Source organism: Salvia hispanica, unplaced genomic scaffold (assembly GCF_023119035.1).
Source record: "Salvia hispanica cultivar TCC Black 2014 unplaced genomic scaffold, UniMelb_Shisp_WGS_1.0 HiC_scaffold_702, whole genome shotgun sequence".
Classification (NCBI taxonomy): Eukaryota; Viridiplantae; Streptophyta; class Magnoliopsida; order Lamiales; family Lamiaceae; genus Salvia; species Salvia hispanica.
Genome location: NW_025952469.1, coordinates 12,233 through 34,987, shown reverse-complemented (window position 1 = coordinate 34,987; position 22,755 = coordinate 12,233). Strand labels below are relative to the sequence as shown.

The window sequence follows — 22,755 nt, the reverse complement described above, 5'->3', positions numbered from 1 at the left end:
GGGGCTCGGACCCCTGCCAATTATATTCATTCTTATAAGAAAAAAAATCGTCAAATTGTCGATATTTAGTAGGACGAAAACTCAAAAATATGGAGAATACAGTTTCTCCTTTATATTTCGTATTTCACTATCATCAAAACATAACATCAAAATGTCCTTTGTTATGGCATCCTCAAATTCAAAACAGAAAATAGCAATATATTAATATAAGGAGGTCATGAAAAATTATAAGATTATTTCCAAAAAATTATAGATTACATATATATAGCATTCACGATAATATTTTTCCATGGGAGTTCTACCAATACACAAGAACTTCAGCAGCTGAGAACACAACTGACAGAAGCACAACATAAACCGAACATCTATACACAAAAATGTCTATATGGATTGATCCTGGAAAGAGCAAACCATGGAGAAGACTTAGAGCTCGATGAGAGCTCGAGAAACTGATGAAACACCCGACAAGAATTGCAAGAATCGATTTGTCAAAATTTCCATCTACCTTAGAATCTATAACCAGAGCCAAATGATGGAGGAGCAGGTGGCAAACGATTGGGTGTGCGTCGGCCACCAGGGTTTATATCACCATTTTGAGAAGGATCACTGTTCCTGCGGCTGTGGCCATTTGATCTAGAATCCCCATATGATGGGTTTGAACCGTTGGCAGCAGCATCAAACGCAGATCTCCAGTCATCCCCAGAAGATGGACCAGCAGTGGTTGGACTTTCTACTGATGTAGAGAGGAAAACGTTACATGCTTACAAAAGAATTCTCATATATCAAAATAAATAAAACCATGTATAAGCTATATAATCTTTGTAAGAATAGACACTTTTATGATAGTAAAACAGATCACCTCCATTAGAATAGGTGGATGCAGCGGCTGCCCGATTATCATGAATACTGAGTTGTCTAGTAAGCTTGGAAAGAATAGAGGACTGTTTCTGGATACGCTCTCTCCTCCGCTTGACATTCTGGTCCTCCTGGAGCAGCTCTTCTATTCTTGCCATGCTTTGAGCACTATCATTCCGTATTACCCGAGTCAAGTCATGAACACGAAAAGAAAAGCATAAGATGCAAAAATCTTTTTAACAAGGAGATGAATGTTCATATAGATATTGACGAACTAGCTTAATAAGGCTGAGCCTAGTGAATATTCTCTAATCTTTCCATGTGAATTCGCTGTGGTTAAGAAATACAAACTGCCGAAAGCATCATACACCATTGGATGGATGCATGAAAGGAGACTAACCTTATTGAACTGTATAGCTTAAATAGCATGTCTTCTTTTGCCTTTTCGACTTGGCAAAGCACAACTGCCTGTAATGAAATACATCACAAGTCAAAAGGTGGCTTCTCTTAAAATGTAGTACTCCATAATGGAATCTTTTTGCTATCATATATCTGACCTTTGGGACGTTGGCTGCAAGACTGTTAAGAACAGCTTCAACGTAACCACGCACTTCTTGGGCCATCCACCGAAGTTCTTCTTCTGGATCGGCAGGTCTTCTGGTCATTGTATCCTAGATGAATATTCAAAAGTGAGAACATGTATGAACGGAATTCCTAATTCACAAACAGAAAGAAACTAAAACGAGCCAAACATTTTGAATTTATAAATCAAGCAGCTGACAAAATTCACAACAATAAGAACAACTTTAATAACATAGCGTTGGACAAATTTGGCAATGCTAAGAAGTTCATGAACTTACAAGAGAACCATCAGAAAGACTTTGGCGCAATGGAGGGCCAGATTCACCCTTCACTTGACCTCCTTTTGAACTGATGATATTTCTTAGTTTATTTATCCATTCTGTCTTGTCAGTAGCACTTTCAGCCTTCAAAACAACGGCACTATGGGCTGCAGATACCGAGGAGCTCTACTTAGCTGTCTATATACTGAATTTGTATGAAGTTTCAGAAAGAGAAGGCAGCAATATTTGTGGTACCTTTCAGGACAGTCTTATATGGAACTCTACTTGTTATCTTGAATACTAGACTGGGTGCTTTTCCCGAATCTGGACCATTTGCTTTTTTATCTTTAGAGCTCTTTGGAGGAGGAGTTTCCTCATCTTCTGCAACTTCTTCCAGATTACATTCCTGAGTGTTGCAACAACAATATGACAGAATTGGTTAATTTTGGACGCAACTTCTGCGGCTATATAAAATCAAATCAACACTTTTATGAACCAACAGATGTTATGGAGCTTTAAGACAAACACTGAAACATGTTCAAGTCATATAGCTCCACAACATGCAGTAACGAAATTCAGTTCTGATTGGTAGGTATTAACACGTCCTCCTTATGACACCCCATTCTTTATAATATTATTAAAAATTCCCCAGTTTCTAACATCTTTAGATGCTCTTGTAGCATATAAACATATTACTAAACTAGAGCAACACCCCATTCTTTATAATATTATTTAAAATTTCCCAGTTTCTACATCTTTAGATGCTCTTGTAGCAAATAAACATATTACTAAACTAGAGGGCTCTGTAAAATGTGTATCACACAGCCATAAAGTACCTCCAGTGTAATGACACCACGAAAATGCCTCTCTTCCTGCTGCTTCGTGTACCCAAGCTGCAGAGGTCATGGAAAGTATATGTCATTGAAGTATGAAATGACATTTGCTTCTACAAGTAGTTGTGTAAGTCAAGGAACTCACTTTTCCTGTTTTTCCATTTAAGACGAACCATCTGCGGCTCCAGCCATTAGTTTTAGTACTCCTCTTTAACAAAAATCCTGCAGAGAGAAAGGTTAGTGATCCATAAGAAATGTGACTGTATATACATAAAAGTAGATAAGTAACCTCTTATAATCATCTATCTACCATCATATACAATTCTCAACCTTACAATTTCTACTTACTAAAAAAGCAGTATGCATGACAAAGTGAAGAGAATGGAAGACGTCTTCTGTAAGAATATTATAAACATATAAAAGGATATGGCAAGAACTTCAACAAAACACAAATAATAAATAGATAGTCAGCTTTTCTTTTTCAGTTTCATTTACTCCAACGGTCCAACCACAAAGGTCCAACTTTGTCGCTGGCATGTAAAGAATGCATATATAAGTTCATGAACTGCATTAAATGTATAGGGAACACATGTAGCTCAAGTGCCAATTTACTATATATGTATTCACTGCAAATGACCCATTTTTTCCTTCAACCAATCCAGGACCATCAAGAAAGAAAAGCTTCTAGGGAACCAAAGACAACAGTTTTGACTTTTAAATTATGATTGTTTAAAAGGATAAAGGTTTGACAGCTCATGTGGGTTCCTTACAACCAAGCTCACCTAGATACTAAAGCAATCAGATATGAAAGGCAACTGATTCTAATTCGTTCTACCAATCACCTATGCCAATAGAGGAAATGAAATATGCAAAAACAACTACATCTTTTGTGAGATTATTTTGCAAGAACCTGCTGTTATTTCTCCATCTGGTCCTGCAATCTTCAGCCCAGATCCTTCTTGGATATCTTTATCTTTACCTTTTTCTTGCTGACTAGATTTGCCATCCTTCATTGATTTTGAGTTGCCTCCAGTTTGTGGGCTAGTAGCCTGAAAGTAGGAAAATAACAATTAGAGGAGCAAATAAGATCAACCATTCTTTATCAGATGGTTATAGCAAGCAATTTTATGGTTGTTCACATACATTGAATAAGAAGACAATTTTCAATCCTAAATAAAGTAACACAAGTTTCAAAACATGTTTACCCGATTCAATATAGATTGCTCTGCCTCAGAACCCTTTTTGGAAGACCGGCCTTTCAACTCCTCTTCCCGTCGTTGTCTATCCATCCTGCAAAAACAATCAAAGACAGTAAGTGACTAAGTGTAAAAGAACATATATTCAAACGCGGGGAATGTAACTCTAAATCAATTGCAGTACTCACCGCCTCTGCACTAGACGTATGAAATGTTGAGGTGGAACATATGCACGTTCCATGTCAACAAGTGCAACTACCATGTTTTTGGCTTCATTCTTGAATCCTTCCAACGCAGTTGTGGCAATTGCTATAACCTACATAAGTTTCACAAAAGAATGCCCAATGAAGATCTAATAAAATAAACAAGACATAATGTCTTCAGTAAATGAACTAAAGCATCTCATCAACCTCACGCTTAAAAGGAGGATATCTTCCAAGACCTGGTGTGGCATTTGCAGAAGCGAACAATATCAACAAGAACTCCGGTGTACCTACAAAAGGTAAAAAGAAAATTGTTTAATCAAATATACTACAAGACAATTAACAAATAGGTAAAAACCAACATTTTGTTTACCTCATCAACACAAAGGCGTGAAGATTCTTTGGCTAGCTCTAAAACACCTTTAATTAATGACCTCAGCCCTTTCTCAGGAGAGATAAGATATGGTTGATATCCATCGCTTCAGCACAATCTGGTTCAATTTCGAAGCATTAATACAAACACAAAAGGCATCAAAACTCATATACTCAAAATGACATAACTAATTGAAACACATACTCTTTTAACATTATTGATGTCGAAATGTCTATCCAGAGGTAGTTGCTTGATCCTGTTGGGGAAATTGCCTTCAAAACTATAAACCACTTTCCAGCCAGAACCCTGGACAGACAAGGTAATTCAGATTCTCAACATATGCCGGCAATACATAGATCAAATAAGAATAAACAACTTTAATATAAACCATACATAAGAATAAATGACTATCAAGATGAACACTGATAAGATAGGAACAGAGATAGATGATATGAGGTTTGAGTAATGAAGAGTTCAATAGGACAACATTCCATGGCACCTCAAATATTATAATATAAGTATATATGATTCACATATTGTTATTTCCATGAGTTCAGAGCATCACCTCTCCGGTTGTGATATGCTGGAGGAACTTGTCCTCAAATTCACGGCAAAGCTCCAGTGCCAATGCTCTTGTACCCTCAGAACTATGAACCATCTGTTCACCAAGCCTGAAAAGTTCATCCTGCACTACTTGGGACTTGCCCTGGAGCCTGCAGTAGTGACTCGATCAATATCACTCACTTAAAGAATCAACATATCTAGTAATATATCCTTTTAAAGGTCAAGTACTAAATGCTAACTGAAAACATGATACTCTAGCATATGATGCACATAAAGAAAATAGAAGCAGCTTGACAAGACAGCAATACCCTGAAAGAAGATTTGGCAGCCTTAGTTTCATGCGACTTCGGATCTGTTGAGCAATGGTCTCCACCAATGCTAACCTCCCAAGCTTGCTTTGAGGGCTCCAGTCAGTATAGATTTCAAACTTTCACTTTCAGCTTGCCATGCATTTTCTAAAGAATTATCAGCTCCAACACTCCTTGATTGAGCAGATGCTATAGCAACCGACTGACCAATTAAAGCAACCCACGGGATGTCAGAGGTACTTCTAGGCCCTTGATTTAGCAAAAGAGCCTGCACTGCAGCAAGAACTTTTGGGTTTGATGATGCTTGATCTACTTTGCTAATCACTCCAACGGTTCTAGTACCTAATTAAGAAGTGAAAATAAGTTAATTAGAAACATAAACAGATTTTGACAAAAACATTTTGTTTCTATTTTCTTCCCATCTTAAATACATGAATCGAGATAAAAATGGATCTAGGAAACCAACATTCTCCATCTAGTTCCTTTGCAATTCGAACAGCTTTAGCTGATGCAACTTCAGGAGCCTGGGCAGCAGGTATTACAACCAGCAAAATTGCATCACTGCGTTCAGCATACAGACTCTGAAATGAAGAGAAATTCCATCACACAACAGAAAATCAATACTTTGGGCCCTAGGTATGACTAACAATCATTAGTAACATTCAGTCAGAGTCAGAAGGTCAAAACTCAGTAAGACTGAAGTAGGGCACATCATCAATAATTCAAGAAAAGTGTAACTGCCATCCATCTTCATCAGATTGAATTCCATTTTAAATTCCAATGCTTATTTCACCTGAACAATGAAATCAAATTTTGTTAAGAAGGTACTCACCAAAGAATCATCAACATTTCCCGTATCTGTTCCAGGCAAATCAATCAATTTCAATGGAGGAGCTGCCATCACACGAAGATAAAAAGTTAGATACCTAACCTCATTTTTGTTGCAAATACCAACATTCTTATGAAATAAAAATATCAGATTCTCTTTTCTAAACAACAGAAAAAATATATCAGCAGCACAGCCAGAACACCTGATAGAAGATAAAAATGAGTAAACTTATTAATCTTATATCGTTTCTAAAAGCAGACTCACCTGTACTTGTTCGGAGCTTCAAATATATTTCATCACGGCTCTTGCCAGATGCTTTACTCAACCTGTCTTGTAATGAATGTTTAAGCGCACCTATGGCAGAATATTAAATTAATAAGAATGATTTAATGCAATGATAAAATCAAGTGACAAGAATTTTTCTCATTACAAAACAAGGAACAGACCATATTTGAAGTCATATTATCTGTTTTATGAGTAGTATGCAGTTAAAGGACTTACTTGCAGAAACTGCTTGAGATTTACTGTCAATCTGCAGCATAATAGATCTGCTGCTTAATGAACTATCCCTTGTTAAGTCAACACATATTGGAGCACGGGTTGCACCACCTTCACCAGTTGGCTGCAAAATTAACAGCGGCTCTAAGGAAAAAAGACTTTACAAGTGAAAGACGCTCAATCAACCTCAAAATACAATATTTTTAACATAGCATACTTACCAATGCTGGATGCCCAATTAGACTATTCAGTACAGCTGACTTACCTGCACCCTGAAAAAACAGGTACCATGGGAATTCAGTTTCTATCTTAGATACAAAGAATAGTAAAACATGCAGATATTTCATTTAGCACAAATGTTATGTCAAATTGGAGAATCCAAGAATAGCTAGAAGACTTCAATCTACATGACGCTTGCATATACAGATACTCTTAAAGTGCAAAAACCTTGGTGAATTGTTAACACTTAACAATTAATCCAAAATCTAGTTACTATAGTTTTAATAATATAGTGAAGTATAAATTCAATGATTAATTTGAACTGCAAGCTTGCAGCAGTTTCTATTCTACCAGTTTTCCAAGGAGTAGTGGCCCTTAAACATGGACATGGCCTGCTAGAGACACAACAAATGATTTTCTTTGACCTATATAGGGGAGAACCAATATACAATCATTGATCAACCTGTTAGCTCCTAATTAAAGCTCTTCGCACATGCCATTTTACCACACATTCAACATGCTATGCAGAATTATGACCACTAGGTATGAGATACTTACATGCTATCACATATCTAGTAGTATTACAATAGATTGAAAAAATTCTCAAAAATTACTTGGCAGAGGAAGGCCATAATCATGCATATAGTACATGTTCATCGTTTCAAGTTTCCAACAGACAAGACATGATCACTGATCTTGAAGAAATATTACTTACTTCCTTTTTTAGTCATATTCAGTTATAAATACTACTCCATAAAGAATTTGTATGTCACATATATGCACTCAAACATCTTAACCAACAGCCCCATTCAGTGCAAAGTGAAAACAAAGTACATGACACCTTTTTGGTAGAATACTTCATTGCGTTTAGTTAACTTTTTCCTTTCTATTCTTTTGTGCGTGTTGTTTTAAAATAACTACCACAGAGAATAAGAGAAATAAAAGATGAACATATCTCTACAAAAGGGGCATGTCTGCAATTATAATGCATATCATAATGCAGTCCATTGACAAAATCTTCAATCAATTAACCTGAAAGCTAGACCTCATAACAAAAATAGCACAAGGCATCTTGATTCTTTCCTCAAATGTCTCATTGCAATACTTAAATTACAGGCTAGCGGGGGAAATAGAGAAAATGAAACAAATAGATCAATCAATAGTTCAGAATACAGTACTGTTTTTTTTACTTTTCTGTTATCAGGCAGTATAAGTCCAGCAGTATTAATTTAGTTTTGCAACTAGCTTTTCACCATTCTGCAAAAGTAAATCGCAACGGCGATGCAAAATACCCTTCTCATGCTCATTTGCCTATACTACTCCCCAGCTCAATATTACCCACTAATCAGGAATAAATTCCCACCAACCAATCGATTAACATAACCACATGATCTGCTTCACTTGCCCAATCCAGTGAATTACAAGCTGAATTTCACAGCAATCAGCTAAATCACTCAAATAAAAGTTCCGGTTTGGATCAGATAAACCGCAATTTCCATTAATTGAATCAAAATCCAGATCCCAAAAATGGCCAACCCCGGAGATCTAGACCGTACAACAACAATAAACCAATTCAACTACCAACTGCAAAGAAGCCTCTGATTGAGCTAACTCACAGTGTTTCCAAGAGCAACGACATTGAGGAAAGTGGACGAGCGCTTGGATGAGGAAGACGAAGACGCCGTCTCGTCAACATCCTCATCGGCGAGCAGCGCCGACGCCTGCCGCATCGATTCCGAGAGCTGCGCCAGTTCCTCGATAGCCTCCATGGATTCAAATCGACCTCCAAACTTCGCGATTATGCAATTCAACGACGAATTTCCACCAAACCAGTGGATAGAAGCGCCGACAACCACAGATCCAATAGAATGGGAGGAGATCGAGTGTTTATGTAGATTGTATCTGTATGTTCATGAGTGAATTGCGGAGATTTAGGGTTTGGAAGTTGGAGGTTTGAAGCTTTCAAAAGTTTTTGAGTATTGAAATTTGGTTGAAGAAAGTGATGATTATTCGGTGAGGCGATTATATGTTCAAATTTTAAAAGGCAAAACTGTAACTATCCGCGTGAAAGTGAAAATTAAAATGTCTTTTCTCAAATATGATGCTTGAAATCTCGAAACCGTGCCAACCGCGCTTCGGACGGTTCCAAACCGAATCGCAAAACCACCGAAAACGTGAAATCAAGTCGAACGCAAAAAACCGACGGTTCGAACGTAAAAGCGCGAAAACCGCCGTTGGAACCGGAACCGCAAACACCATCGCGTTTGATTCGGCTCAACAATTTCCAAAACCGGAACATGGTTCCAAACCATAACCGGCGTTCAACCGTAGACTTCTACTATGGTGAATAATTGTTTCAATTGACACAATACACACAATCATTTTATCTTCTATTTCTTTTATTTTATTAAATTTATTGTAAAAGAAATGTGTCATGCACTATTAATTTTACTTTTCGTCTTTTTCCATTTATGATGGCATCTAGCATTATAGTAATTGACAGAGCTGATTGATTTGCATATTAGTTGAGATTTGTCTGGTAACAAACGCAATAAAACTGGACTTTGGACTTCTTGTAAAATGTAATACTATCTGAAAATTTAACAATGTAGGTGAGCTAAGTCAAAGCATAATAACATAAGTATATGAGTTTCATGAATTTTATTTCATTGTGTTTGGGGGTGTGTTTTTAGAAAGCTTACTAGTGGAGGTGCAACTTATGATGCACGAAGTACTAACTCTTGTTTAGAGGAACTCATTTTAATTTTGTAAATTATGTATAATAAGATTGATTGCTAGAATAGTAGTAGTATTAGATTGAAGATGTTAAATTATGTTCGGAAAGTAATTGGAAAGTAAAATGTGTCATTTTTGAATGGACTAGTCGCAATCTAAAATTACAAAACTATAGATTTGTATCTAAACTTTAAAGACATTAGATCTTTAGGCATGACCACTTTATTACAATTTCATGTTTGTTTTACAATTCTAGTCAATATAATAATTAAAGAAGATTTAGAGGGTTCATAATTGACAATTACTAGAAGCTTTGACATTTGTGAATGTTCCTCTTTGAGTAAAAGTCTACGACGCAAATGGTTATTGCATGGAAATTATGGGTCGATTGAGTCAAAGAGGGAATGAATTACTTAGCAATGGTTTGCTTAATAAGGAAGGTTTTTAGTGGGTAATCAATTGTGTCCCAATATTATTACAAAATTATTGGGCCAATGCTGTGACAAAAACAAATACTATAATAAGAAAAAGACTATGCACAATAAATCACTCCACTTAAATGCTTATAATATGAATAGGTTCACTTTGTTATGATGGGCCACTTTTCTGGGTCTGAGTCCAAATAAGTTTTAGGCCATCAAATTGGTCTTCTGAAAATGAATTGATATTAATTTTAAATTAATTGATAATTTCCAGGCCACCTATGCCTTGAACTATAATTGCACACAAATAGAATAGCTTGTGACAAACATATCATATGATTATAAATTATACTACTGAAATATGGAGTATATTATGGTACAAACATACTACTCCATAAGACACCATATAGGATATACCGTGCAATTTATTTATTTATAAAAGAACACATTTATTGATGAAGCAATAAGAAATCAATAAAGATAGCTTGGCAATGTAGGTTCCATGATGAGAGAAAGAGGATGTTTAGGAATAGTAGTCAATCCATATTGCTCCTCCATGCTTATATCTTCAACCCTCATGCCTTCCTCCAATTTAATCTCAAATCCATGCAACAAATTAGCCAAGGTGGTTGGAACAGTCTTAAGTGCAAGATTCATTCCCGGCACCTTCTTCTGCCCGACCCGAACGGCAACACCGCAAGTTAGATCCCGTAATAAATTCGATATCTTTTCCTATGAATCTCTCAGCAAGAACTCTTCCGGAGCATCCCATGAGTCCGGTCCCTCCCTATGCTCCATGCATTGATAAGTACCAATGTGCCCTTCGAGACGTTGTAGCCCGCAACGTTGCAATCCTCGGATCGCGCAATGAGGGGCTAACAATGTAGCAATTGGATGTAGGCGCAACGTTTCCATGATGACGGCATTTATGTATGGCAATCGAGTCATGTCATGCTCCTCTACCCATCTATTTCTCCCGATCGCTCGTCCAGCTCGCTTTGCCTTCTCCATAACGTGCGGGTGCCTCGAGGAGTTCGAGAATAACCCATTCGATCGTTCCAGCCTGAAGTATCCGTCGCGCCAACCAACAAATTCTGCAACATTTAAGAGAAATTAACAAGTTTTTGGGTGTGTTTGATTTTGATATGAGTATTGATGCAAAACGCATGAGAAAAAAGACCTAACAGAAGTAATCACGAAACCCTAGTTTCAGTGAACACGAAAAATACTATTATCAAAAACCAACTCCGCCGAAAAACAAAACAATGCTATTTATAAGCGTCTAGAAATCCTAAAAATTCAAAAGGAAATAAAACGCAAATTAGAAAATTAAAACTAAGTCCGAAAAATAGTAAAATGTCGTTTTCACCCCCTAAACTATGTCGATGGCCAAAATCCATCGTCCGTCATCACAACGGTGAGTTTGATTCCAAACGCCGATTCGCATGCACCGCGCGAATTTCAAGTCATTCGACACCGAATGGTTTAGCCCGATTTCTACATTCGAACTGCATCAAGTACAATAGAATTGAAATATAAAAATGGTAGTACCATTATTAATGCCTTGACACAATCCCTTGTGAATTGAACTCCATCTTCCTCCTCAGCTATCTGCAGCAAAACATCCACAAAATCATCCTCACCTTCTCCTCTTCTCTCCAAATGATCATCAATCACATAGTCGCAAAATCCATCCATTTTCCTCCGCAAAGCCCTCATCTTCTTCCCATAGCCCTGTAAATCGAGAAAGTCAACCCACGGGATCCAATCCCTATATTAAACGCTCCATTCAGCACAAACCACTCCCTCACTATCTCCCTCATCTCATCCATGTCTAAAACGGATTCATCTTCTTCATCACCAAAATACTTCTCCTTGAATACCATCTTCGAAACAACCGAGAGAGTGAAGCCCAACAAATGCTCTCTCAGCTCAACCGGTTTTCCATATAACGACATTAAACGGGAGAACAGCCGGTGCCTCTCCTCGACACGGATGGGCTCAAGCACTCGACTTTTGGGGTTCAACACCTTCGTCATGTATATTTTACGCGCTGCTCGCCAGTAGGGGCCGTAGGGAGAGAAGGAGACGCTCGAGTAGTCGAAGCTGACGTGTTTGTAGGCTGCAAAAGTAGGTCTTGAGGCGAAGACGGCGTCGTGGACTTTAAGGAACTGTTTGGCCATCTCGGGGACGAGGCGACCAGGACCGGGAATTTTCCGAATTTTAGTAGCATTATTTCGCCGTATTTTTGGGATAAACGGTGGAGGGATCGGTGGGGGATTGGGCCGAGGAGATTCAAGTTGCCTATAACAGGCCATGGTATGATGCCGGACGTGCCTCTGCTCCCGCCGTAGTCTAGTTTTGGCTATTTTGGAAATGAAGTATGTTGCAAATATTAGGGCTAAAAGCTGCCATGAGATGTCCATTGGTTGTGACTTGTGAAGAATTATGGTTTATGCATTAGTAAATATATAGAGGATTGATTGGATTGTAATTTTATTGTTTGAGTGTTCAATTATTTCATTTTGGACATTTGTTTATTAAATATATGTGGTGGTGTGGCTGTGGCATATCCACGCTAGAGTAAAAAGGGGTATAGTTGTGTCCTTTAATATTATATTATTATTTAATATTATATTATTATTTACTACTATTTCTTATAAATTACTCCTAAATTTAGTTCAGAAGTATTATTCAAGATCTATTATCTATATCTACACTTCATAAGCTAGTAGTATTACACAACTCATCATTGTCCAATATTCATTACAAAAAGTATGGAGAGAGAGGAAGGCAATTGGCCAAGAGTGAGACAAACGATTGTTTTCACACTCCGAGCGTTGTCTATCGCAATGCTGGTTGCTCTAACGGTGGCATGATACTTAATTATTTGTTGCACCTAAAATCAATATTTCCAAATATTAGATGTCAAGATTTTGTTTGTGTCTGTTTGTTGTGGCCGAATTAATATATATATGGCCGATTTTAGTAAAACGACAACCCCTCTTAAAGTCGACATCGCGACACCACTTATACAAGAATATTATAAATGCTACACATCAATATTATAAACACTACACAGCAATCTATAGATTGTTGATAGCTGTTCAATATCACGTGACAGTAAAATTGTTGTATAAAGACCAACAAATTGTTAGCCGCCTTTTTGGGGTCTTTTTTGCCAAATGCTCTATTATTCGTCCACTGCAGCATAAACGACGGCAGAATTAGTACGTGTTATTTTAAGGTGATGGCATCCTAACATGCCCCTACATGGGCTTGCTATATAAAAATCTTGCCGTAATTTCTATTTTTCTACGCAAAATTTATCTATAGGGTTATAACTATGTATCTTTTGGATATTTGAAATTAATAGTATGTTTTTGTTTAAAAATACAAAATTGTGTCACTTATATATAGCCTCTTAAATATTGAGTTATTAGTTTCTTTAGCACCTTAAAATTTAATCTTTGCCAACCAATTGCTTGTACAATTTCCTAATCTCCGAGTGTTCCATTGGCTATATGTCTAATAGCATTATTTCCTTCATCCCATGCATCCTAAATAGTATAAGTATTATACTAGAATAATGACACATGTTTTAGTAAATGTTATTTTATTTGTTAAGTGATGAAAAAAACAGTACTCCATATTTTAAATATTGATAAAAAAAATAACTTTTTTTAAAAATGAAAATATGATAATCTTTTTATGAAACAAATTAAAAAAAAAAAGTCATCTATTATGGTCTACAAGGTTTAGTTGTTAACTGAGACCTATTTTGCCAATTATTCATTGAGATGTCGAGTCTCACAATTAACAGGCCTCTTACAATAGTACACAAAAGAGATAAATAAGGCTACATACATTGTACTCCCTCCGTCCGCAACTAGGAGTCTCATTTCTCTATTTTGTTCCATCCGCGAATATGAGTCCCGGATCATAATTACCATAAATGTTAAAGAGACTCCACATTCCACTAACACATTCCACTTACATGTCATTTAAAACTATACAATACAAGTGAGACCTTTATTCCACTAACTTTCTTCCACCCACCTTTTTTTAACATTTCTTAAACTCGTGCCCGAAAGAATTGGGACTCCTATTTGCAGACGGGCGGGAGTACAATCAGGCCTGCAAGAGTAAAGACAACAAGGTTTACTGGTTATAAATTGTACTGAAACATAGGAGTATATATATAGATAGTATAAACATATCATATGATATAAGACATCATATTTGCCTCACCATGCAATTTAGTATTTTTTAAGAATTCTAATATCTTTTTCTACGTATCATATATAGGTAACATTCATTGATGAAGCACACTACTAGAAAAATGGCTTGTAAATCTGTGACACTTTATTAACACTCAACTTAGATACTCAAATAATACACTGATCTTTCATCTACCCATCTATTTCTCCCAACCACTTCGTTGAGCTCTGCTTTCGCCTTTTCCATAATGTGCGGGTGCCTGAGGAGTTCGAGCATAACCCATTCGATCGTTCCAGCTGAGGTATCTACGGCGGCAACCAACAAATTTTATGGATTGTACTTGATGATATAATATTCTAATTCTATTTTAATTCCTTTTATAAAAATAAATTATTAAATAAAATTATATTGTAATTTCAAATTATGCCCGTTGAATAAAAATTTAACCGAACTTCGATAATATTATTCTGTGTGTACAATTTGTATAATGTGTGTTTGAGATTGCTACAAATATCTGAAGTTAATTCAAAATGTTTAATTTTCCTATATAAGTTAAATTGTAGAATTAAGTCGATTTGAAATTGAAATTCCAAACCCAAATTCGAGTCTCCAATTCAATAGACTCAATGACACCATCTAAGAATTCGAGTCTCCAATTCAATAGACCAATCAAATCAACAAATGAATAAAATTTAGTGATCCAGACACATAGCTCACATGAACCGCCAAATTTTTTTTTCCTGCAATTGTGATTGACTGGATGGACCACATGTCAATATATCCCAGACCACTATATTTTAACTCGGGTAGAAAAGTATTACTACCACGTACCATGGTTAACGCCTTGACAGAATCCCTCGTGAATCGAACTCCATCTTCCTCCTCAGCTCTCTGCAGCAAAACATCCACAAAATCTTCCTTACCTTCGCCTCTTCTCTCCAAATGATCATCAATCACGTAGTCACAAAATCCATCCATTTTCCTTCGCAAAGCCCTCATCTTCTTCCCATAGCCCTGTAAATCGAGAAAGTCAACCCACGGGATCCAATCCCCAATATTAAACGCTCCATGTAGCACAAGCCACTCCCTCACTATCTCACTCATCTCATCCATGTCTAAAACGGATTTATCTTCTTTATCTCCAAAATACTTCTCCTTGAAAACCATCTTCGATACAACCGAGAGAGTGAAGCCCAACAAATGCTCTCTCAGCTCAACCGGTTTTCCCGATAACGACATTAAACGGGAGAGCAACCGGCGCCTCTCCTCGACACGGATGGGCTCAAAGCTCTCGACTTTTCGGGCGCTCAGCACTTTGGTTATGAATATTTTACGCGCCTCCCGCCAGTAGGGGCCGTAGGGAGAGAAGCCGACGTCAGAGTAGTTGAAGCTGACATGTTTGGAGGCCGCGAAGGAGGGTCTTGAGGCGAAGACGGCGTCGTGGACTTTAAGGAACTGTTTGGCCATCTCGGGGGACGAGGCGACAAGGACTGGGAATTTTCCGAATTTCAGTAGCATTATTTCTCCGTATTTTTGGGATAAATGGTGGAGGGATTGGTGGGGGATTGGGCCGAGGAGATTCAAGTTGCCTATTATCGGCCATGGTTTTGGACCTGGCGGGAGCTTCTGCTCCCGCCGTTGTCCAATTTTGGCTATTTTTGAAATGAAGTATGTTGCAGCGGTGTATATTAGGGCTAGAAGAAGCAGCAATGAGATCTCCATTGGTAGTGAAGAATGATGGTTTTTGCTTATTGGATTCTATATTTATTTTTTGTCTCTTAAATTTTAGTTTTTTGAGCACCTTAAATTTTGTTTTTTTTTTAGCATTTTCCTTGTTTTTGGAATGAATTTAATTAATGTTACATGACAATTTACTCGTGGTAAAATGAAGTATGTGGTTGAGAATCGAGATGCTATAAAAAAATGGTGTGGTGTGAGACGTGGTTTAAATGTAATCGAGTAGATGATAACAATTGATTGGTTCAGGTGTTTTTGGCAAGTGGATTGATCTTTGCTAGACAATTAATTACATGTAGAATTTCCTCACCTGTCTAAAATAGCTAGACTTAATCCATTTACAGATTATTGACCAAACACCAAAGAGCTAGGACACATCACTATCCGAGAAATTAAGAAAATCAGACTTCATGAATTTCATGGAAACTAACTACTATCCACAAACCAACCCTAAACCCTAAACCCTAAACCCTAAACGAATCCTTCAGAGAGAGAAATAAGGCTATCTGACTTTATGTGGGATTAAACCTAGCGAGACTAAATGAGGTAAGAAAGTATTTTCTCTGTCCCATATAAGTTAGAGACAATTTTTTAGTATGAAATTTAAGAAATTGTGTTAAATAGGTTAAATAAATATAAAATAAGAGAGAGAATAAAATAAGAGATATAAGAAAGAGTAAAACATAAAACAGATTAAATATTTATCTTTTTCAAAAGAAAATGAAACAACTCAATTCAGTCAGGATACAGAGTGAAAAGGCGGAAGCAGTATATGCATTTGTTAATATGATAGCTAGGCATGATAAAAGATGAAGAAATTGTTGTATAATGAAACATATAAGACTAAGATTCCATTCTCCAAAAAGGCCACAACAAATGATGAACTCAAACTATATTAGTGAACAACTAATTAACAAGAAACTACTTCTCAATAAAAGATAATACTACACCGTTCGTCTCACTTAAAGCGGCATGTTTCCTAAAATGAAAACATCAACATCTCTTCTTCATTTTCTCTCCTAAATCTACTCATCATACATCTCCTAATACAGTAATAAAAAATTACACATGTGGAATTTATTTATAAATATACAACTACACCAATACTAATTTAGGCATATGAACACTCTTTAAAAAAGGAAAAAAAAAATTAAAACTATTCAACTTTTTTTCCAAATCACAGCAGATTAGCATCCAATTACAGCAAATAGCACAAACATATACTACTAGAAAAATGGCTTGTAAATTTGTGACACTTTATTAAATCTGTCAGGATAGATACTCAAATAATACACTATTCTTTCATTACATTATATCATACACTAACATTACACTAGAGTTAAATGTGCATTAAGAAATCAATAAAGATAGCTAGGCAATGTAGGTTCCATGATGAGAGAAAGAGGGTGTTTAGGAATAGTAGTCAATCCATATTGCTCCTCCATGCTTATATCTTCAACCCTCATGCCTTCCTCCAATTTAAGATCAAATCCATGCAACAAATTAGCCAAGGTGGTTGGAACAGTCTTAAGTGCAAGATTCATTCCCGGGCACCTTCTCCGACCTGACCCGAATGGCAACACTGAGAAGTTAGATCCGGTAATAAATTCGATATCTTTTCCAATGAATCTCTCAGGTAAGAACTCTTCAGGAGCATCCCACGAGTTCGGGTCCCTCCCTATGCTCCATGCGTTAACGAGGACTAGTGTGCCCTTCGAGACATTGTAGCCTACAACGTTGCAATCCTGGATCGCGCAATGAGGGGCTAACAGTGTAGCGATTGGATGCAGGCGTAACGTTTCCATGATGACGGCATTTATGTATGGCAATTGAGGCATGTCACGCTCCTCTACCCATCTATTTCTTCCGATCGCTCTGTTCAACTCTGCTTTCGCCTTTTCCATAACGTGCGGGTGCCTGAGGATTTCGAGCATAACCCATTCGATCGTTCCAGCTGAGGTATCTACGGCGGCAACCAACAAGTTCTGCAACAAGAGAAACAAGTTTTTTGGCATAATCAAATTCGATCTGCATTGTTATTGCAATTTTATGGATTGTACTTGATGATATAATATTCTAATTCAATTATAATTCCTTTTATAACAATAAATTATTAAATAAAACTATATTGTATTTTCAAATTATGTCCGGTGAATAAAACATCAATCAAAATTCAATAATATTTTTGTGTGTGTACAATTTATATAATGTGTGTGTTTGACTCCCAATTTTATAAATATCTGAAGTCCATTCCAAATATTTAATTTTCCTATATAAGTTAAACTGTAGAATGAGGTCGATTTGAAATTGAAAGTTCCAATAGACTCAATGACACCATCTGAGAATTGGGGAAATGGCATTTAGGTAAAAATTTATATTCAAGGACCAATCAAATCAACAAACTAATAAAATTTAGTGATCCAGACACATAGCTCACGGTGTCTAATTCATGACCTACCAATTTTTTTTTTTTTTTTGCAATTGTAATTGACTGGATAGGCCACAAGTCAATATATCTCGACCACTAAATTTTCACTCGGGTAGAAACGTAACACTACGTACCATCGTTAACGCCTTCACAGAATCCCTCGTGAATCGAACTCCGTCTTCCTCCTCAGCTATCTGCAGCAAAACATCCACAAAATCATCCTCACCTTCTCCCCTTCTCTCCAAATGATCATCAATCACATAGTCGCAAAATCCATCCATTTTCCTCCGCAAAGCCCTCATCTTCTTCCCATAGCCCTGTAAATCGAGAAAGTCAACCCACGGGATCCAATCCCCAATGTTAAAAGCTCCTTTAGCACAAACCACTCCCTCACTATCTCTCCCATCTCAACCATGTCCAAAGCCGAATCATCTCCTCCACCTCCAAAATACTTCTCCTTGAATATCATCTTCGACACAACCGAGAGAGTGAAGCCCAACAAATGCTCTCTCAGCTCAACCGGTTTTCCCGATAACGACATTAAACGGGAGAGCAGCCGGCGCCTCTCCTCGACACGGATGGGCTCAAAGCTCTCGACTTTTCGGGCGCTCAGCGCTTTCTTCATGAATATTTTACGCGCCTCCCGCCAGTAGGGGCCGTAGGGAGAGAAGGAGACGTCGGAGTAGTCGAAGCTGACGTGTTTGTAGGCCGCGAAAGTGGGCCTTGAGGCGAAGACGGCGTCGTGGACTTTAAGGAACTGTTTGGCCATCTCGGGGGACGAGGCGACCAGGACCGGGAATTTTCCGAATTTCAGTAGCATTATTTCTCCGTGTTTTTGGGATAAATGGTGGAGGGATTGGTGGGGGATTGGGCCGAGGAGGTTCAAGTTGCCTATTATAGGCCATGGTTTTGGGCCCGGCGGGAGCAGAAGCTTCTGCTCCCGCCGTCGTCTACTTTTGGCTATTTTGAAAATGAAGTATGCTGCAGCTGTGTATATTAGGGATAGAAGAAGCAGCAATGAGATCTCCATTGGTAGTGAAGAATGATGTTTTTGCGTTACTAAACTTATAGTAGATGATTTATTGGATTCTAAATTTATTTTTTGAGCACCTTAAAATTTGTTTTTTTAGCATTTTCCTTGTTTTAATATTTTCCCAATATTTTTCGATTAGTTTTCATATGTTTACATGACATTTTACTCGTGGTAAATGAAGTATGTGGTTGATAATCGAGATGGTATAAAAATGGTGTGGTGTGAGACGTGGTTTAAATGTAATCGAGTAGATGATAACAATTGATTGGTTGAAGTGTTTTTGGCAAGTGGATTGATCTGATCTTTGCTAAACAATTACATGTAGGATTCCACACCTGTCTAAATAGCTAGACTTTGTAAACCTATCAATCCATTTTCAGATTATTGACCAATCACCAAAGAGTTATAAAGTGGACGCCTGTGATCTTTTTGTGTTGATGATCATTTAGGAAACATCACTATCCAAGAAATTAAGAAAATCACTTTCATGAATTTCATGGAAACTTCTATCCACAAACCAAACGAACCCTAGAGAAATAAGGCTATAAAGTGGAGTAGTATAAATGTTCTGACTCTACGTGGATTAAAGGTAATGGGTCGGGTTCTGTTGGGCCTCGGTAAAGAACAGAGCCAACAATATATTCCCTCCGTTCATGAAATATTATCCAAGTTTGACTCAGTACGAGTTTTAAGAAATGCGAGAAAGAGTTAGTTGAAAAAGTTAATGGAACGGGAGTCTCATATTTATATACTAGTTTTATAATAGAATGTGAGTGCAAAGTGAACAACATTTCACGGACGGATCAAAATAAAAAATTTGGACAACATTTCACGGACGGAGGAAGTATCACATATAGATAACAAATAAATTCCTCCAAATCTTTCTAGGTAAAACCTAGCGAGAAACTAAATGAGAAAAAAAATTACTTTCTCCGTCTCATCTGAGTTTGAGACAATTTTTTGAGATTGAAAACTAGAAAATAATGTTAAATAGGTTAAATGAACGTAGAATAAAGTAGGAGAAAAATAATAAAATAAGACAAATTAAATATTTGTTTTTTCTAAAAAAAATGAAATAACTCAATTCAATCGGGACATCCCAAGAAGAATATAACTAACTCAATCAAGAAAAAACAGAGTACTGGTCAAAGAAACAGAATGCTGAAAAGAACAACATAAATCATGCTCAATTAAATAAATGCAAGGAACATAACTTAGTATAGGTGAGATGGAAGTCTAGGTTCCATGATAAGTTGAAGAGGCTCTTTAGGATGCACAGTGAGTCCATATAGTTCCTCAACACACACATCTTGAGGCTTCATGCCCTCAACCAACCTCAAATCGAAACCATGCAACAAATTAGCCAGCGTTGTCCGAACAAGCTTAAGTCCAAGCTTGTACCCGGGGCATCTCCTCCTCCCGGAGCTAAATGGCAAGAGGGCAAAGTTACTTCCCATCATATCAACATCTTTTCCGATAAATCTCTCAGGCAAGAACTCTACAGGCGCGTCCCACGAGTTTGGATCCCGCCCTATGCTCCATGTGTTGATGATCACGGGCGTCCCCTTTGGTATGTCGTACCCTGCAACCGTGCAGTCCTCAATCGCACAATGGGGTGGTAGCAACGGGGATAGCGGATGCAGCCTCCACGTCTCCGTGATTATGGCATCCATGTAAGGTAATTGAGCGTAGTCGCTCTCTTCTACCCATCTCTCCCTTCCGATTACCCGGTCTAATTCTTCTCTCGCCTTTTCAGCCACTCGAGGGTGCCTCATTACTTCGTGGATAGCCCATTCGACTGTTTTAGCCGAGGTGTCCGTGCCACCGGTTAGCAAGTCCTGTAATGTTACAGAGTGAAAGGCCACAACAAATGATGAACTCAAACTATATTAGTGAGCAACTAATTAACAAGAAACTACTCGATAAAAGAAATACTACACCGTTGTCTCACTTAAAGTGGCACGTTTCCTAAAATTGAAACACCAACATCTCTTCTTCATTCTCTCTCCTAAATCTACACATGTGGAATTTATTTATAAAAATACTACTACATCAATACTATATAATCTAGGCATATGAACACTCTTCAAAAAAGAAAGAAAGATTAAAACTATTCAATTTCTTTCCAAATCACAGCAGATTAGCATCCAATTACAGCAGATAGCACATACATACACTACTACTAGTTACTCCCAACTCATAAAAGTAATACTACTAACTTATAAAAATCTAAAAACTGCAAATCAATACTATTATAGTACTATAAATCACAAAAGTTACATGTAAATGATAGTACCTGCAAAAATGCTTTGACACCATCTCTTGTCAATTTAACCTCAAGATCAGGCTTCTCAGCCATCACCAACAACACATCCACCAAATCTCCGGGGATAAATTTCTCGTTCGCACAACCCGATCTCCTAGCCTGATGATCATCAATCACATGCTCATTAAACCTATCAAGCTTCTTATACAGCTCCTTCATCCTTCTCACATAGCCTTGCAAGTCGAGGAAGCCGAGCCACGGTATCCAATCTCCCACATTAAACACCCCATTCAGCAAAAACCACTCATCCAACATCCCCTGCAGCTCCCCAAGCTCGAAAACCGACCCTTGATCTTTATCGCCAAAATACTTATTGCTCACGACCATCCTACTTATGTTCGAGAGCGTAAATCGGGACAAATGCCCCCTCAGCACGACCGGCTTTCCCGAGAGGGCATGCAGGCGGGAGAGGAAGGCCCTGCCTTCCTCATCCCGGACCGGCTTGAAGAATTCGAGCCGGTTAGGGTTGAAGACTTCCGAGAGGAAGATTTTACGGGCTTGGCGCCAGTAGGGGCCGTAGGGGGACCAGGTCATGTCGGAGTAGTTGTAGGCGGTGTATTTGCCGGCGGCGAGGGCGGGCCGGGTGGCGAAGTTGGCGTCGTGGACCTTGAGGAACTGTTTCGCCATCTCGGGGGAGGAGGCGATGAGAGATGGTGAAGAGCCTAGCTTGATGAGCATTAGATCGCCGTGTTTTTGGGAGAGGGAGTGGAGGGAGCGGTGCGGGGACGGGCCGAGGAGGTGGATGTTGCCGATGATCGGCCATGGCGTGGGCCCCGGTGGAAGCTTTCGCGGCCGGGGGCGGTGGAAGAGTAGCCGTGAGAGGAAGGCTAGTGCGGCGATGAGGATCAGAGCGGAGAGGGATTCATGGTAGTGAAGCATTTTTGGAGGTTTTGTGATGGAAGATCTATTGATTTTACAATTTTTTAATTGGCTCAGCAGATTTATAGTACTCCCTTCGTCTTGTAATAAATGTTACATTTGGAAGATGACAGTATAATTTTATAATTAATGCGAGAGAGAATTTTTTTAAAAGATGAAATGTGACATTTTTTTGTGGAATAAAGAAAAGTGTGATATTTATTATGAGACGGAGGGAATGATACTTTAAAACCGCATGAGAATCTGAACTGCA

The 22,755-nt window shown here is 37.9% G+C and overlaps 2 protein-coding genes and 3 pseudogenes across 2 annotated transcripts; all 5 read right to left on the bottom strand.

Annotated features, from left to right (window-relative positions):
• Nucleotides 1-218: 218 nt before the first annotated feature.
• Nucleotides 219-8,726, bottom strand: LOC125199857 (annotated as a pseudogene).
• Nucleotides 8,727-10,310: 1,584 nt separating this feature from the next.
• Nucleotides 10,311-12,304, bottom strand: LOC125199835 (annotated as a pseudogene).
• Nucleotides 12,305-14,009: 1,705 nt separating this feature from the next.
• LOC125199836 (flavonoid 3'-monooxygenase-like) lies at nt 14,010-15,877 on the bottom strand. The gene is made up of 3 exons (XM_048097714.1): nt 14,931-15,877; nt 14,295-14,426; nt 14,010-14,015 (listed from the first exon to the last, which is right to left on the bottom strand). Exons 1-3 carry the CDS (start codon nt 15,819-15,821, stop codon nt 14,010-14,012), a joined length of 1,029 nt encoding a protein of 342 aa, XP_047953671.1. The 5' UTR covers nt 15,822-15,877.
• Nucleotides 15,878-17,092: 1,215 nt separating this feature from the next.
• Nucleotides 17,093-19,316, bottom strand: LOC125199834 (annotated as a pseudogene).
• Nucleotides 19,317-20,444: 1,128 nt separating this feature from the next.
• On the bottom strand, nt 20,445-22,541 carry LOC125199852 (trimethyltridecatetraene synthase-like). Its single transcript, XM_048097718.1, has 2 exons — nt 21,594-22,541; nt 20,445-21,135 (listed from the first exon to the last, which is right to left on the bottom strand). The coding sequence occupies exons 1-2, from the start codon at nt 22,500-22,502 to the stop codon at nt 20,512-20,514; spliced, it is 1,533 nt and encodes a 510-aa protein (XP_047953675.1). The 5' UTR covers nt 22,503-22,541; the 3' UTR covers nt 20,445-20,511.
• Nucleotides 22,542-22,755: the final 214 nt, after the last annotated feature.